Source organism: Sander lucioperca, chromosome 17 (assembly GCF_008315115.2).
Source record: "Sander lucioperca isolate FBNREF2018 chromosome 17, SLUC_FBN_1.2, whole genome shotgun sequence".
NCBI classification, from domain to species: domain Eukaryota; kingdom Metazoa; phylum Chordata; class Actinopteri; order Perciformes; family Percidae; genus Sander; species Sander lucioperca.
Genome location: NC_050189.1, coordinates 24,858,822 through 24,877,665, shown reverse-complemented (window position 1 = coordinate 24,877,665; position 18,844 = coordinate 24,858,822). Strand labels below are relative to the sequence as shown.

General features: G+C 41.6%; 1 protein-coding gene across 22 annotated transcripts in view; it reads left to right on the top strand.

Moving 5' to 3' along the window:
- LOC116039909 (collagen alpha-1(XXV) chain) overlaps positions 1-18,844 on the top strand; it is a 152,060-nt gene that overhangs the window by 85,121 nt on the left and 48,095 nt on the right. For 18 of the 22 annotated variants that reach the window (XM_035994043.1, XM_035994041.1, XM_035994038.1 and 15 more), the window contains exons 5-8: positions 10,245-10,271; positions 12,478-12,504; positions 17,920-17,991; positions 18,606-18,722. In XM_035994043.1, coding sequence (XP_035849936.1) covers positions 10,245-10,271; positions 12,478-12,504; positions 17,920-17,991; positions 18,606-18,722 — 243 coding nt within the window. Of the gene's footprint in view, positions 1-10,244; positions 10,272-12,477; positions 12,505-16,893; positions 16,954-17,919; positions 17,992-18,605; positions 18,723-18,844 lie in introns of all 22 variants that reach the window. The other 4 variants (XM_035994032.1, XM_035994025.1, XM_035994037.1 and 1 more) reach the window with 2 other exon arrangements.

The window sequence follows — 18,844 nt, the reverse complement described above, 5'->3', positions numbered from 1 at the left end:
AGTTGAAGGACGCCCTCCATACGCCAGTGTTGCAACAATTTAGAATTATTGCTCTGTTGCATGTTGTGAACTTGAAACAGAAACATGCACACAGAGGCTTTGGCACTGAAGAGGCTCACAGAGAGCTGCAAGCGGATCTATCTGACATGACAGTGTTTATTTGGGCTCATGAGGGCAGTGGTGCCCGAGGAGTTCTACTGGCCCTGGATGTGACAACTTTAAGAGTTTGACCTTTTCAGATGTCAGTCCTCTGCTCATGCTGTGCCCATCAGCAGCACTTGTCTGTCAGCAAATGACGAGAGGCAGCGGTCGGGCCAACCGTGAGCTATATTCACAGTGGTTTGAAGCAGTCAATAGTGCCCACTGGGGAACCTGACTGTCATTACCTTAGCGTGGTAGGAGACTTAGCACAGTATGAATGTGATGCCCGCAGTTGTAAGAAAAAGCTAGACAGCTTTTTGATTGAGAGGAATTTTCCTCCAACTCATAACATCAAATGATGAGAAATGTAGGGCTGCCACTATGTGGTTCTAATTGAATCAACAGAAGAAGTGAAATAAATCCTTTTCCAACTGGAACGCTGTCCCTTATTCAACATTTTAAATCCAGGACAGGAATTTTGTGGGTCAGAAATTTGCTTACGCATTGTGCAGAAAAAAAAATTGGCTTCGATGTTCGGCTTTTTATGGATACAATTTGGCTGTTTAAATGTTCCCCCTCCTCAGGAATGATGAGACCTTCCCTGACTGAGATTGTGAATAAGTATCTCCTCCATGTTTGATTTGCATTTTGATACTGTACTAAACACAACACACACCTATAACCAGTCACACTGTCAGTTTCAGTTTCCTCAGTTCACAGCGTCCCTGCTCCCACAAGAACATCCAACACATAACAAAAAGTGTGTGTGCGCACACACACACACACACACACACACACACACACACACACACACACACACACACATTAAAGTCATTTTATGCTGGCTAATTGTGATACAATGTGGATATGGGAACCAGATGCCATTCCCAAGTCAGTTTTCCAGTGCGGTTTTCCTATCCCTGCCTAACCTCTGCGTCCAGATTCCCCCGACGAGCACCAGCCACTTGTGGTCGTCCGTTCCTGCCCATTCTGCTCTGATTACTCACATCCCTGTCCTCCATTAGTTTCCTGCCTTGAAAAAAAAAAGTTCCCCCCCGGGGCCAACGGTAATATGATTGAGGGTTCCCATGCAGAACTAACAGATGGAGGTGTACATATAGATATGTTTTTACTGGATGTCTTTCACTCTTTTTCAGATTTGTGCATGTTTGAAATTGAGTAGATTGCACTTCCAATGGTGTCCACAGTAGGCTTTTAGCTGCAAATGGTTAAATGTGCATTTTGCAGTTGCCTTACCACTATTTCCACTCTTGCATTGGTGCAATTGATAATATTTGTGTATCCAGATGGGATGTTTCAACTGTGCTTGGTAAAAAGGTTATTGGAAATATTGTGAGAGAATGAATGCTAAATTATTTTCCTTCCATAGTGCAAAAGAAATCACTCCTAAAAGCACCTCATTGCTGTTAGATTGTAATCTTTAATGGAAGAGTTCAGCACTTTTGGAAAAACGCTTGAGCATATGTCCCAAAATGTCAATTATTCCTTTGAATCAGCCAGGTTAAACTTAATCCAGACTGTTGTGGGATCTAGAACTTTCAGTTAGAATTTGAGGCAAACATGATAATAATGATGATGATAATAATAATAATAATAATAATGTATACTTTATTAATCCCGCAAGGGGAAATTACAATGATGCATTACTTTACTGTGTGAAGTGCGTAAGTTAGGGTTTAGTCCTTTCAAACCCTTAACTCTGGCCCTCTTCCCCCTTTTGTAGTGAGCAGCACTCCTCACCTGCCCCCCTCCTGACTTCATTCCCTGCCAACACTTGGTGCCTGGAGGATTGCTTTGCTAAACTTCCTGTGTACACACATGTTTATTAATATTGTGTAGCTGTGTGAGAAAACCGTACACCCGTAAAGAAGCGGTTGTAAAAGCGGTAGTTGTTGGCCTGTGCTCTCAGAGATGCCAGTGCTCCGAGGTGAGCTGATTGGATCCATGTGGCCGGCAGTTCGGGCTACAGCAACTGCTGCCAGCCCCGTTGGCCCAGGTTCTAAAACGCGGATATGACCTCCGTTTGATGGATTGATGTTCTGGACCTCGATACATTTAACAGGTCACTGTGATGAAAACTAATACAGCTGAGTCCAGACAGAGGTTACACGTAGATCCCCTGTTCCTTATTTTTTTGCATCTAGTGGATTAGGTAGATTGCTTCACAAGATTGCACCAGAAGCTTGCAGCCAAACCCACGAGAATTACTCTGCTCATGTCAACAACAGCGAAAGCTATGGGCGCGAGCCAGCCCCTCGCCTCACGCTGCACAGTCAGGCGAGCACTGTCAAGCTTTCATCCATCATGTTTTAGTAAATCATAGAAGAGTAGGAATGTGAAGAATGGATATTCAGTGTCTTCACTACGTGAGATGTTGTGAAATTAGGTTGGTGTGACCTCTGCCGGGATATCTAGGGTGGGAATAATCTCACTTTGTTGATAACAGGCGTTTGAAAAGACAACCTTATGTATTTTAATAATTTTTTCAATGTAATCATATTATATAAAAAAATGGCATTAAATCTGATGTCAAAGTTGGCTCCATACATGTACTTACAGCTGACCAGCCCTGCAGGGTGAAAATATAAATAGTAAATCTGCATCAGCAAAAAAGGTCATCCCTGACCTGATAAATAGTAGTTTGTGCAGTTTTTCTAGTAAGCAAACATAATTATATTTGATCATATCTTTATCTTATTGGCATTTTCCCACCACCCCCTATACAGTACTACCTCTTATCACGTGCCCGTTGTTCCATACTTAGGTCACGGGATGGGATACCTTATCCAACCTGCACGGTCTGAGAGTAAACTAATACAAAAGAACTCTAAATAAACATTTAGGCACTCTATTGATCCAATGAAAAGCAGCAGAGGCATCTTAGAAGCACATACATAATTTGGCATAAAATATGAAACTACAGAAACCAGATCATCCATTCTACAGCAGGAATTGGTAACTGTGTTTGAAGGTTTCACACGTCATAATACATAAAGTATAGGGAGCTATACAAGCACTTAATTCAGGATGAAATGCATATAAATGCCAGACAATCGAAGACAGACCAACACAGAACACAGGAAAACCCAGTTGTGCAATATTTTCACATCTTGATAATCAGCACTGCAGGAGCCACATATGAAATGTACCTCGGTGCCAGGATCATTTTATTGAACATTGTTTACTCTTTCCTTGTAATGTGAAGTGAAGTAACTTACATTGTCAGACTTGAATGGCAATGTTCATGTTGCTTGCAGGTTTGGCCCCAGTTCCCTTTGCTTTTTTATATTTCCCTGCAGACCTTCCCATATTTCTCCTCCCACTCTGTTTTAGAGGTGGCAGAGGGTTTCCTCTTTTTTTCATACCAACAGCTCATTCAGGCCATTGCAGGAGACAGTGGTCACGGTTTGGCTTAGAACGAGAAGCTAAACATGTATATGGATAGAAAAAAAGCTTAATTCTGATCCAGTGGTCCACCATAACTCGACAATATCAAGCACACAGGATGTTCTGTTAAAAATCATCTCATGATGGAAGTTTGACATAAGTTTGCCCAGCGTTAAGCAGCAGAAGATGTGAGGCTTAACATCAATGTGATAAGTGTCATTTTCAATAAGTGGATAAAGTGCTTCAGCTACGGGGCAACTGCATTCCCTTCATCACCACACATATGACAGACATATTTAGTATTTTTCAAGTCACTTACAGGGACTTCTCTTTTAAGAGGTTTTCTGGAAATAATTGTTCCCGCCCCTACAGTAACAGTGAAAAAAGTCTGCATACCACATTCACAACCAAATCCAAAATGCATCATGTTTAAGCAACAATTTTCTTAGCTCCTATATTGAAATCTGTTAAAGGAATAGTTCGACATTTTAGGAAATAGGCTTATTTGTTTTCTTGTCGAGCATTACATGAGAAGATCGATTCCACTCTGTAAATATGAAGCGACAGCAGGTAGCCAATTAGTTTAGCTTAGCATAATGACTGGAAACAGGGGGAAAGAGCTAGCCTGGCTCTGTCCAAAGGTCCAACAAGGAACTCTAAGGCTATCTTTAGACGGAAACGATCTGAAGAGAAAACGCAAAAGTGGCGTTGCGTTCTCACTTTTTATTCCGCGTTTAGACAAGAGTTTTGTGGGGGGGGGAAATCTGCGTGCATATGGTGACGCAAAAGTGTGTGAAATTCGATGTAGTATGCACGCCAGGCGGCTAGGTGGCACTGCCACACAACAACACCAAGGCCGCGCGCCTACGTAGAACCTTCCTTCTACTTCTCTCCTTAGTAGCGCGAAACCAAAACATGTCCAAGCGAACAACAAAAGCTTGTCTGGAAAGACGAGGAGGTGGAGTTGCATGTTTGTCTGATGATGACCGGCACAGTCGACCGTGATAAGCCACAGCACCGCACCCATGGGAGCACTACCAATATCCTGAGCCTCGCAGCCCTTCCTGAGCCTGAAGCAGATCCTCCTCTGCCTGCTGGCCGCTGCCACTCGCTCTCTCTCTTTCTCTTCATCCGCAACGTTGTAGCCTACTCTGGCAGCTGGCTCAAATGAATAGCCTACATATGGTCATCGAACTATAACAACCTTATCCACATTGTCGAAACCATTTAAATATTGAGCCATTACACTGAAAATCTTTTAGATAACAGGAGCCTATAATTTCTGTAGCTTACTCCGTAACAACAGACTACCTGGACGCCATTTTCTCGTCTCTCTCCACACCGCTGTCTTCAGACTTTTGCGTTTTTACCCTTTAGACGGTAACGCGACGGTGGAGCGTTTTTAAGATTTCCACTCTGGAGGGTGGTTTCACTTTTTTTGCGTTCTGTAAACAGGGCCAATCACATTGTATCTGATTCGTTTAATTTGTATAAAAACTAAGTGTAATAACAGCAAGTTTTTACAGGGGGTAATAGGCCAGAATATTTCTTGAGCGGTTGTAGTAACTTCCGGTGAGTCTCCGCTGAATAGCTAGCAACCTCACACTGATGAGACGGCTCTAGGAAGTTACTGTGCCCCGGCAAAAACGAACTTTGCTACTTTTGGACTGAGCCAGGCACCTTTTTCCGGTTCTTAAGCTAACCTAAGGTAACCTGCTGCTGGTGGTAGGGTCATATTTACTTTACAGATATGAAAGCATCAGTCTTTTCATCCAACTCTTGGCAGGAACATGAATTGTATTTCCCACAGTGTTGAACTATTCCTTTAAAGAACATTAGTTTGCAGTTTTTGAGATATGCATCCATTCAAGAATCAAGTGTAATCTGAATATAAATGTATTTAAAGGCACTATAGAGGGTTAATCGTGTTCAGCAAAGTAAACACAGTGAGCATGTTTGATCAAACAGAGGCAGCCTGATGAGCCACAGAGCACCTGCTGGAGGGCTGCTTTTGATAAAGAGCCAGAGCAGAAGCAGTAAAAAGACATTAAAAGCATACACAGGTGCCGATTACAAACCTTCTTTGGGGCAGACTGAAACCACAAAGCTACAGAGACTGCTTGACAAGAGACACCCGCTGCAGTTCTACTGTAGTACAGTTCGCTCATTTTGAAATGGTCTTTGCAGGAGAGCTGTTTAATAGTCTCTATAAAAGACCCTCACTGTACTGGCTTAAACCTTTTGGAAAAGCTCCAGTGGTCGCTGTCTGTGCAAGTGATGTGCAAATGATGGGCAGTATAATGAGCAGGTGCAGACTGTGCAGCAAAATCATTTCCACATGCTTTACGACCAGATGGAAGAGCTAAATGAACAAGGTTTTTGTGCAGGATATGGTAAGGTGCGTCAAAAGCAGCATACCACTTGTGGAGTATAAATCTACCAAGAAATGCTGCTGAGTGTACTTACCAAGTCATTTTATTTGATTGATACAGTTTAACAGGCATGATAGGGTTATCAAAATATGCTGTTTCAAAAAGATAACATACATATCATTAGTGATATTAAGCTTACATGTGTGATAGCATTACTTAGTTCCCTGATTAGCAACCTGGGGGGTATGTCTGCAGTTGCTAAGTAATGGATAAATGGTATGGATAGCTTATAGTTATGGATAAACAGTTTAAATTGTTAGCTACAAGTAATGTTTAAAATAAATGGCTTTGCTGAGGAAGGGGTACTTTTTTTGGGAGAATATACCGTAGCATCAAACAGTTTGGGAACCACTGACTTAGTTAATCAAACCCATTTGCCTGGGATATCTACTGTACAAATCTATCTATCACCTGTGACCCATTTTCCTTATTTATCCCCTTACAAACAAAATTTTTGCCCTATTATGGAGGTTCAACATGGATCTGATCAAGTTTCGCTATGTTGATGTATTTATCATGAACCAATCTGGATTCATTGAAATGCTAAATCATATAAAGCTGAGTTTTCATTTCTTTCCACAAACTCACGGTGCTCAGTCATTTAGCCCGGTCATTTGCGGTGCCAACTATTTGTACTTTTCAGTGCCAGTGCGTTAAGCAGGCTTGTGCAAAAAGCTGCAGTGGGAATGCATTTCTTTGTTACAGCCACTCATATGTTTGCAGCAACAGCTTGTCATTAGCCTTCTATTGTCCAAGGGCAATTTTCCTTCACAACAAAAAGCCTGCACTGATTTTTTTTTTTTAGCTACCTTCCATTTTCACGAACATGCTGGAAACTTATTTAGCCTCTCTGGAATGCATCTACATCATTATAAAAGTAAAATTCACATTTGATTCCAATATGTTGCCTCTGTTATATTGCCCCCAAGGGAACCGCAATCGGAAACATTGTTTTCATAATGGTGCATTTTGTGTTTACAAGAGTGTTGTTGCTCTTTGTAAGGCCAGACAAGTAAGCATCAGGACCACCTCCTTAGATGTGTATATATTAAAGCTGCATTTCCCATCAGCTTTTGTCTGGGCTTATTGAAGCGAACACAGTTGCCTCATATTTGAATAAATGGGGGAGATGCACTGCACAGGCTTGCTGTACAGGTTCATAACCTCGTGACCAAGGCAAATTGAGCCCAGTGCAGATACTGTTGGGAACACATGCACTGCTATTCATAAACAAAAAGCTATGGATCGTTAACTGTGCATTAGAAATAATGCCCAATGGCACTGAGCAGGCAACAACTCACTTTCCTTACAGCAGTGTGGTAGAAATTGGCTGAGGAAAACTGCTGGACTACCTCTGGAGCATTTCAGTTTTAGACATGTGCTATTGTGTGCCAGTGCAGTGGAAGCCTGTCCGTGTCTGCAAACCTGCTATTCTGGGTCACTGGAGGCTGTTCCTGTGAGTCTATGGACCAAACACAGGTCTCATACTAATGCTATCAATCTATGGATTAGTGTCAGCATATATCTCTCTGTGTGTCTGATATCTTTGGGAGCAAACCATGTTTGACCGGTATTAGCCTGGAAAAGTAACCACTACAGAGCTATTACCGCAGTTGTATTGGTTACAACTAGGGGTGGAACGGTACACTGAAGTCACGGTTCGGTTCATACCTCGGTTCAGACATCACGGTTCGGTTCGGTAAAACGGAGGGAAAAGCATGACAAAAATGCAGAAGGCAATTTTTTTTATTGTGCATGTCCCAGGCTGTACCACCTAGTGTGATCCAGTCTCTCCCCTGAGCTAGCTGCAACAGCCAGAAGCGTATAAAGTAAGATGTAAACAGTAGCTAGCCTAAACAATAAGTAGCCTAGGCTACCCCACATCATCTCCAGACTCCATCTGGAACTTGTAAACAAAATAAGACAATCAGCTAGCTAGTAGTGTGATATGGGAGACAAGCGCTGCTCTCATATGTTAATGCACAGAGCAGGGGTGTTAAAAGAGCAGCTTCTTACACAGAGCAGTTGGCGAATTGTGGCGTTAGCTTCACACGCTAACAGCGGAGCAAGCAGCAAACAGTGAAGCTAACGACGGAGCTAACAGCTAACGGCGGAGCTAATGGCGGAGCTAAAAGCCGAGCTAACAGCGGAACAAACAGCGAAGCAAATTGGCCTGGAAGCCATTTGTGTTCGAGGCAAGAAGGGATACAGCTACAGTACATCCGTGTTTGGTTGTATATGGAAGGAACTAGTTTGCTTCGTGTGGACCAGAGTGATAGAGAAAGACATGGCTCTGGTGTGGACTCACTGGACCGACTTGACGTGTTGGCAAAGCTCAGGAGCTTCAGAGCTAAGGCGGGGCTACAGATTAGGTGTCCCTAAGAAACGCGTATGTAACAGTAGTTCCACATTACATTAATTCATTTGCACGCAAGTTTTATTTATTTTTATACCGTGTATTCTCCGTGTAAATTCATGCACCGAACTGAGACGCCCGTACCGTTTCGGTTCAATATGAATACATGTACCGTTCCACCCCTAGTTACAACCAAGGGGGTAAGCCTCTCCTCGGACCGCGAACCTCCTATGGCGCCATTTTAATGCTACAAAGCGATCACCCCCCGTTAGCATTCCATTGACTGCCATTCATTTTGGCGCCACTTTGACAGCGAATAACTTTACGTCTGAAGCGTTTAAATACTCTATTTGTCCGTTGTTTATTTCTAAAGAAACATGACAATGTATAAAAGACTCCATTACCTTGTACTTCACGTTATGGCTCTGTAGCAGATGTTTTTATAAAAATAGGCTAACGATTGTGTCATAACCACGCGACTTACTGTCACATAGTAGAGGAATTACCGTATAGTACAGGAGAAGCGCGCAGGCAGTTTCGTCTCACATTAGCTGTTTAAGTGCAATTACTAATGTTAACTAGCATTTTAGTGATCAATAATTAGCCTGTGCCTATGTTATCTCCTTACATATACCTACGCTCTCCGTCTCTGCTAGATTGGGAATGATTGAGATTTGTCTTGGCACAGCTACCAGAAGACTTACAACTTTCAGACACGTTGCTCACGTCACATTTACGTCGTCTCTCTCAGTTGGAGGCTGCGCAGTAACGCTCAGCGCTCACCGGAAAAGTGCTTCTAACGGCCTTCACTGGTCTCCGTCCAGAGCAACGGGATCTGTTGGTCCACTCTTATATACTGTCTATGGTTACAACTGAACAACTTGTTCTTTTTACCTGAAGACGTGTGACATTTTTTGGCAGTTACAAAATCAATGACAAAATTAGAAGAGATGCACAATTTCTCAAACCTTGGAAGTGATTGTAAAAGATTCAGTCCTGATTACGTCATTATTATTTTTATTATTATTTTCTACCAGAAAAAAAGTACTTTGATCTTACAAATATATTTGACAGATAGCTTTTCATGTGAAATACAAATTAGCATCAGTATACATAGCACAGCAATCTTTCTCAGGAACATTGTTGCTAAGCGGGTGTGCGGTCAGTTAGTCTCTCTCTGCTGACACTGATCTAATACTGATTTTTCCAAAGCTGACTTTTTCCAAAACTGCGACCTCAGAGGAAGAAAGAGAGCCCAGCATACTGTGCTTCATCCTTCAACATAAATGTTCCAAAATTGTGTTTTTTAACACAAACTCATTTGGCACCAATATATGGATGCACACATCATTGTCAAATCCTCTACTTCACTAATGATTTTTTACAGGGCCCACCCAGGAGCCCCTGCTTGTTGATTGACAGAAGTTGGATGCAAAACTGCCTCACAAAAAAAAGGAAAAAAAGAAGTGTTCCTCTTGTTCAGGGCACATTTTTACAATGTGCTTGCCAATACTTGGTTGGAGATTGCTGGATTTGATCTTCTAAGTAAACATGGACTTGATTTGGGCCTGTTTTTGGTTTTAATTGAATGTTTGTATAAGCCCTGACGTCTACAAGGCGGTTCCCAGTCTTTGACAGGGTATTTTAATCAAATGTTAAAAGAGATGTCAAAAAGTGAAGAATGTTAGTTTCATCAAAACTCAATTTGTTAATCTTTTGATTTCGCCTTCTCCCTCTTAATTCATGATGTTCGAGCCTTGTTAAGCAGCTCTGTTTGTTTATAGGCTAACATGATTAGTCACACTGGTTTTATAGTTGTTGTTGTAGTGTGTTGTATCTTACCAAAGAGTGCCATGGCACTACAATGATTACAAATAACTTAAATGGATTTTTTTCTCTCTTTGTAGGGCCCTCCAGGTCCCAAGGGTGAAAAGGTGAGTAATTTTCAATTTTTTGAGTTTAGTTTGATATATTAATAGTTTGATATATTAATTGGTATACTGTTGATCTACCCAGATATTTTGTTCAACTACTTAGCAATAGTTCAACATTATGGGAAATACGCTTATTTGCTTTCTGCCAAGAGTTTGTTTAAAGTTTGATAACACTCATATCTGTATGCTAAGCTAGAGCGAGCAGCTGGTTAGCTTGGCTTGGTTTAGCATAAATAGAGGAAGCAGAGGAAAATGGCCTGCATCTGTTCAAAGTTACAAAATATGTCCAGCAACACTAGCTGTTTCCCTCTGTTTCTGTAATAACCCATAACCGGCTGCTGGCTCCAGATTCATACATAAACATGAGAGTGGTATCAATCTTCTCATATAATTCTCAGCAAGAAATAAATACCTTTTATTTTTCCAATATGTCAACTAACCCTTGAAGAAAGGTGACATTGTAGTCTTTAATAGCCAACCCATCATACATTCTTGCGGGTCAAGACAATTAAATAATTATTTGTTTTTGCTCTTCTTACTGATAATTTGTCCATAAAGAGTGTCATTTTGCATTTGCGGCAATCATTTGGAATATTTCAATTCTCCTGTCATTCACAAAGCCACAGCACAGAACATTAATGACTGAAAGCCAGAGCCCAAGTTGGAGCCCTTAAATGCCTCGCTGAGCGTTCCTCCATAAAAAAGCAACGGAGCATGTAAAATAACCACTCTGTCTCTTTAAAAGTCTGCAGGACTCTGGGACAAATGTGTCCCTGTGACTTTGCTTTGAAAGACTAAAATAACATCCCATGATTCACACCAAAGTTGATAGTTGAAGTGCCTTTATTCTCTCACCATTGAAACAAATAAGTGCATACTTATAAAATGCTACTGGGTAAGATCTGTTCTGTTTTACAGGCCATCATTAAATAGATGCAGTATCTATTCATACTTTGTATGAAGTGAGCAACTTGGATATAACCCATTATATTTAAAGGATTATGGTGCTGTAAAATACAAGACATAAAATGAAATGGCGTGAGAGTGCTAACCAGAGCTAAAGTTAAACACAAAGAAACAGTTCACAGTTGTCATCTGCATCAAGTCGCACTTTGGTAACAGATGATTTCTAGTAATGTGGGGTGTGGAACGACGTTGGTTGCTGTCGCCAACCGACGTAATGAATGAAAAGTGAGATCTCTTATTTGGTGCCCCTCAAAGCATGAAATGGAACCCGTAAGCATTGGCTTACAAAACCAGGTTTAGATGATTGTCAAGCATCCGTTATGAAAATCGTGAATAACCCAGTCTCGCTGATTAGATGCATGTTCATGTCTCTCATGTGAACCACTTTATATGCTGTTTAATGAAATGAAAACAACTGTGTGTATTCCACCCACCCAAGACGAATACAGCGTGTATCAGTGTGGCCATTCACAACTGTTTCCCCATTAACTCCGGTTTTGGAGCGACTGCCCAATGAAAAATTACAAAAATTCCGAGAACTGTTTTATTTGAAATTGCCCAGGCATTACATTGTAGCTTGTTTGAGCAAAATTCCCATCCGTGTGTGATAAGTTGTTGGGCTGCTTTTACTGCTATGGCTCAATTGTAATGCGGCCAACAGGAGTGTGGAGTGCAGATCAGATGGTTTGTTCAGTTATCCGATTCTAGACAGATTACAGTTCTAATTCAGTGTCCAACATTTGGTTTTCCTTCAGTTGTTTCAAACAAAAGTGCACTTTTCATTCGGTTTCACTCTAATGTGATAAACCCACAGTCTTCACCATGCAGGTTGATTCGAAACCAAACGTTTTCTCCTTCAGGAACGTGCTCTGTCCACAGAGATCTACCCCCAAAGAAGGCAGATAGCCAAAGATCTCTGGGGCATAAAATCTGGCCTGGCAATTGAGTCCCTCTTCCCCAACAAACCCACCAAACCTCATACCACTGCTCTCTTTCTTTCTCTTTTTCTCATACCCAATTCATGTCAGTCCATGTTATCATAAGTGATTTTACTCTCAACCACAATGAATAGCTGGGTTCCTGTATTATTTTTCTTTATCAATGTGTTCTGAATTATGCCTCAGTGATTTTGGTGTGAGTCTCAGCTTATTATTAGCACTGTACTTGTGTCTATGTGTGTGTTCGGCGTGTGTTTGACCTCTTGCATTTCAAGACAAATTCTTTTTCTTTCCTTCTGCAGGGGGATCAAGGCGACCAGGGACCACGGGTATGCGGTTTACTGTTGACTTCTTGTGATTAGCTGATGAATGTGACTGTGTGTGCCTCCCCCAGCAGATTTGTGGGCAAAAAGGTTTGAGATGCATGAAATTCCTGGGATAGTGTTCTTCCCATCTGGCCAAATAAAACAAGCATTTCAGCACTGCTTATTTCTACATCAAGAATAGGCAGGCAAACCTCGGGGTGATATGCTTTGTGTGATGCAAAGACCTTTTCTTTACCTCTCGTCTTCAAATTGCACATGAGTACAAGCTGTTTACCCATCAGCTGAAGATATCTGCTCAATCTCAGCCACAATCAAAAGCCAACTAGCTCTGTCTCTATAATTACTTGTGATTCACTTAAATCGTCGACGTGACATGGTGTGTTCAGAGCTTTAATCATTCTCAGCTCTGAAGTTTGACATTTCTATAAAAGTGCAGCTTCTAAATGATGATGATTTGAGTGCTTTTCCGTGCTTGACAGACTCTGAAATGAATTATTCGATCTCCAACTTGCAGCCAGCGCGCCCTCATTTGTTTCTCAAATAATGGTTAAAAAATGAGCCCTCTTTAAAAAAAGCAGACTGCACAGGTTTGTTTAAAGTAGATTGCATTAACTGGGGGTCACACTTTTCACTTTGTCTGTATCTGCTGTCATCATCAAGAGTAGATTGTATGGAGTCAAAGTCACTTTGAATGCCTGTAATTGATTTCCGTGAGGGCACGTAGAGGTTGGAGCACAAGGATATAAGAACGCAACAACACAGAGGTTTGTCTTGTCACCAGAACACCAGACGTCTCCCAAGTGCATCTGATCCCAATTCTGTATTGAAGCCCAACCAGACGTTAGTAGTTTACCAATTAACTTTTTCAGCTCTCCTCCAGGCCAGTTCTGCACGTCAAAGCATGGCGTTTCTTATGATTTGGAAGTCAATACAAATGACCTTCCTTGTGAAATTTGATTAGCGGTCTAAAAATTATACATCTTATGTAACACCTGGGCACTCCTTAAAGACAGCCAAGTCCACAGATATTGTGGATGTCTGAGTGGTTTCACACACTCACAAGATCTACAAATACATACCCAGCTCTGTGATATCCTTAGTTAATTATTTATGATATAAAACATATTGTATAATCCTTATAGTTGCAATGGCAGAACTGCTGCAAACAGGCAGAAAGGAAATATCTTCACTCTCTAGCCGAATTGATTGAGTGATCTATTGCCATTTAGATAGAATTTCTTGGGTTTTGCTCATAATTTGTACCCTTTTAACCTAGGAAATGGAGTCATCTGTCTCTATCAGCTAAATGATTTACAATTTGGAAACGGCAGTGTGGCTGACAGAGTTGTAACAGGGGCCAGCCAGGCCCTATTTGTCTTGTAGAGTAAATAAATAAACTGTCCACTTCAAGAAAGCATTTCATTACCTTCCAATTACAGCAGAATTGTTGTCCCTTAACAGGTACAAATTAGCACAGTCGCAGTCCCATATGAAGGACTACAGGGGCATGAAAGATGTTTAGGTCACCAGCAAATGATATTACCTCCCCAGAATATCATATTGACTTTGCACATTAGATTAGTAGGTTGATGTAGTGGAACAGTATTACATAGATTTCCTTAATAGATGAAGGTATAAAAGGACAAGTACTCCCAGACTTGACTATCGACTCATTTCATGGCCAGTATTGACTGTGTGCAGAAACGCTATTAAACCCATATATAGGTACAGTACATGTAATCAGCAGAGCATATAAAGAATATGTCATCTTCACAGCACAGTGTGCCAGATTACATCAAATTTAGAATCATTTAAATGACAGAATATCTGTGTGTGCATGCTTATACAACAATGTGTATGTTTTCTTGTCAAAAGGCCAAGTCAAAGCTCCTCAGCCTCTGTGGCCAAACACAGTATGAGAATTGCCACATGGCCAGCAAAATTTCCTCACAGACACACGCTCCCTGTGCCTGTTCCCCACATGTCGGGGTCAGCCATTTGTCGGCCCTAAAAGTCAAAGGCCACATCCAAACGCCAAAGGTTAGCCAAGCAGCAAATAATAAATTGGCCAGTTTTGACAAACAAATGGGTGGCCACTGTTGGAGCTCCACTGGTGGGATATAATAAACAGAAATTACTGTCTCTGTGTGTCACCAAGAAAGCTGTGTGGTCTTTTTGAGGGATGGCACTGGCTACAGGTGTCAGACAAAGGTTGGTGAATTCCTGGGTCAGCAAGAGGAAACATTCCTGAGATTTCACCAACAAAACTCGCAGAGTTTGTCCAGGACTTTACTTCTCACATTGTGGGATTTGACCCATTTGCTATGCTCTTCCAAAATAAAGAGACTGTGATTATGTAATTTCCAGGATTTGACTTTTCACTCGTTAACAGGAAATGTTATACAGTCAACTGTTTGCACATGAAACCAGAAGCCTTAAAATGAATTTCACTTGAGATACATTTGATGCATCACATTGATGCCAATTCTGAGGCTTTAAATGAATGTATTATTCCTCTCTTAAATGTATTAAAGCCATCTGTGCAAGGAACTGGTAATCCACTCCACATATAGATATTCAGAAAATGCCTCAGCCTGTATTAGCTTGGGATGTTTTGTGCGTTTGGTGTGGTTGGGGAGGGAGATGCTGGTTCTGGCAAGTGTCCTATGACGGCTGTTGCTGATTGTCGTCATATCTGGCTTTTTGTTTACTACGGTTACAATCCTCTTGCTGCAGGCAAGTACATAGCCTCACCAAATAACCAACATCCGTTTTGGAGGAGAAAAGCAAAACAAAACAATCTGTGAATGGTTAGGATTCTCTGTCAACCGCAATGTCATGATCATTCTCACACATAGTCAACAGCACAGAGGCAATGCAGGGTTAGCATCAACCCAAACCTAGTCAAGTTTTTTTTCCGCTTTCTCTCATCCTTTGCAGAGAAAGATTAAACTATGTTCTTTGGTTAGATAATCTTTTACACGTTCCAAACACACACTGGTCAGTGAGGTTGTCAACATGCTGTCAACCTGGCCGCGGCTTCTCCCCTAGTATCAAAGTGATTGTAAAAGCAAAAAGGATGGAACCCAGGAAGCAGTCACAAGTGCCAGCCTGCACATGCGACACACTACATATTCATGCCTGGACTCTTTGTATAGCCTGATTTCCCCCCCCCCGACCGTAATCCAGTTCTTGTTTCTTTGTTTGTCCTCAAGATGTTTGAGGTTGTAAATAACTTGAGAAATGGTTGCGCTTCAATCCCAGTTACACACAGCATGGCTATTGTTGCAGGGTAAGAGTTTTGCTCTGTTCTGCTGCAGGGATGATTAAATCAGCCTGCCTTGGAAGCCATATTTGTAATGAGCCATGCTTTTTGAATTATCTTTTTTTGAAAACCAGAGGGATGGCACCACACTGTTTGGATAGGCCAGATTTTTATCCTAAGCTTGAATATGGAGGAAGATTGTTCTCTTACAGGGAACGTTTGTGCAATTGTGCAAGTCTTTGAGAAATACATTCATCAGTTCATTGAGGTTTGTTATTTACGGTGAAGCAAAACCTGCAGCATAAAGATAAGCAAAAGAATATGCAATCACTGTACAACCAATATTTACATGTTTTTCTATTAACTTAGCATCAAAGCTAAACTTTGCGAACTTTAAATCGGTCTGAGATTTACTGAAGCAAAAGGGCCCTTGTTGTGTTTTAGTTTTGGAAAGGCTAGAAAGTTTGTTGAGAAAGCCAAAGCTGGGCAAGCTTGCCGTGACTAGTTATGCTTGCTAAGCTATGGCTGTAAGCGCCGTTCAGCGGATTGTTTTTCGGTCAATTAATATTCCAGTGGACATTTATTCTGCAATATTCCTGTAAAAGACTCGTCACTATGAAAACCCTTGTTTGGCAGGCATGCAAGACTCAAAATGTATATGGCTAATTATGGACAATATACCCCAAATGATTGACAGTCAATGAAACTTACTGAAGTGCATTTATTTGAGTCACATTCTAAACCATTTCCAGCAGACAATAAGTCAATGTTTCTGGATTCAGATTAAAGTTAGCATACAGCTATAAACCCTTGTCTCCTCTTAACAAGAGAGAGGTCTGATGCTTTCTTCTTTTATTAAGTTTTCATCATTCCGTTTTACGGATCCCATCTGTCATGACCGTTATTGACAAGGGAATTGGAAACCATTTGATTGAATTTCCAGTGAACATCTCAATCCCTTGATGTTTCCCAAAACGCTACGAACAATACTATATTATACAGCTTGTTCCACAAATTTGTAAAACTATTTAGGATGCTTATCTTCTTCCTCCTTTAACTGTTTTTGTTTACTCAGTGTTTGAATGTCATGTGTGTGTTGTGCCATGTTCTGCTGTTTGTCCCTTTAGGGATTGCCTGGTCTCCCTACGCTGGCTGCTTTGCACAGCAATCAGATCCTGACTGTCAAGGTTTGTCGGTGGTGGTGCCGCCTAGCTGCTCAGCCCGACCCTTTCGCAACACACACTGGGAGTAAATGAATCACTGTCGGCTGCTTTTTCCTCAAAGCCCGATGACAGACTAAGCACAGGAAAAAACCCATTTAATTAATCACAGCTAGTCAATGGTTATCCTCTTCCCCCACTGCCGCTACCAGTCTTTCACTCCTCTGTTCCACGCTACATGCCAGGTTCCCCATTGAAAGCAAAGGTGGCCTTTTACAACCCAGTAATATGTACAGTATATGATTAGAACAAGAAACAAGAAGACATGGTCTGGCTCGTGTCCATTGATGCTAAAATAAATGGAAGGAATTGCAAGAGGAATACCCGATGATATACCAATGTGGCAAAATGTTTTTTTAAAAGCTCATGCCCATGGTTCACCACAAATCCTTCAATCTACCAATTTGTCCTTCGGGATTCGGGATTGTTTCAGCGATGGATGGAGCCACTTAATACCAATGGACACTAGCAGAATAATGCATGCATTGAAAGGAACAAGGTTAGAAATCAACCTCAACTCAGAAGGTTGACCACTCTGGTTTCAGTGTGTGCAGCTACCGGGGTCTGACTTAGCAGCAGGCGCAATGAAGATGATGACAGCGCTTTCACAGAGGAAGAGAAGTTCCCATTTTTCCGGGGACTGTGAGCCCGCTGTGGCGCCCTCACACCCCTGAGGTGGTAATTATGGGTCCTGGCGCCAAGAAAAAAAGCCCAGACTTCCTAAGCAAACCACCTCGGTGCTGGAAAAGTGTGGATTTCTTCCCCCATCTGTGAAGGCGCTGGACCGGGGTTCATGAACACAAGCCTTTCTAACAAAATCTGTTTCTTTTTGCATTTGCTTTCCTCCTTCTCCTTCTTCTTCTGGGACCTCATCCTTCTTCAACCTTCTCTCACCTCTGACCTACGACCTCTTGACTTCACACACCTGCTCAGATGGTCTTCCCTAAGATCAATCATGGCTTTCTTTCTGCTGACCAGCAGCTCATAAAGCGGCGGCTCATTAAGGTAGTGGCTGTGTCCTCACTGGTGTCTCTGTCGTGCCAAGTCTTACCGAATCACTTCTCCCTGGGCATTCTGCAGTCTGCATGCAAACCTTCAGTCATAAGTACTCTTATACTCCTTCTGTTATTGTTAAAGGGAAATTGAAAACAAGGTTGTATTAAGGTAACATGAATTACTGTCCTGGCACTACTAAAAGCACTTTCCTTGCAAGTAAGATAGCTGATTTTCTTCTGATGCAATATAATAATGGACCACACATTTTCAGTGTATTTTTTGTCCTGATTGTTGTAGCTCTACAAATGTGACTTTTTTCAGTCTGTGCCTAATGCACAACCCCTATTCAACTCATTAAGTCCATTAAGGAATGCATGCATTTTAGGGGATTACTGTTTCAGCTATAAATCAGATACATCTCAGCTCCATTGTGTCTGCTAGTTTTAGTCATGAGACCTAAAATGCAAACTGTCCTCCATGTTATGAATGGAGGCAGCCCATAGCCACCCACAAGATCATTCCACTACTCTCTTCATTATCATTTAACTGAAGTGGCTCCAGTCTCAGTGGATCCGACAATATCACACAGTACTGACGTTTAAATGTGTTATTTTGCCACACAGGGAGATCAAGGGCAAGCTGGACCACCTGGGCCTCCGGGGCCACCGGGCCCTCCTGGGCCAAGGGGGCCTCCAGGGGACACAGGGAAAGATGGGCCCAGAGGTGTACCTGGTCTAGCAGTGAGTATTGATTTTCACCTGACAAGTTTGATTAAACTGAACAAAACTTTGTTGTTATTGAAATGGTATTGGATTAGTAAAACTCTGTATTTTCCCTTTAACAAATACTGCATTGTTTCCAT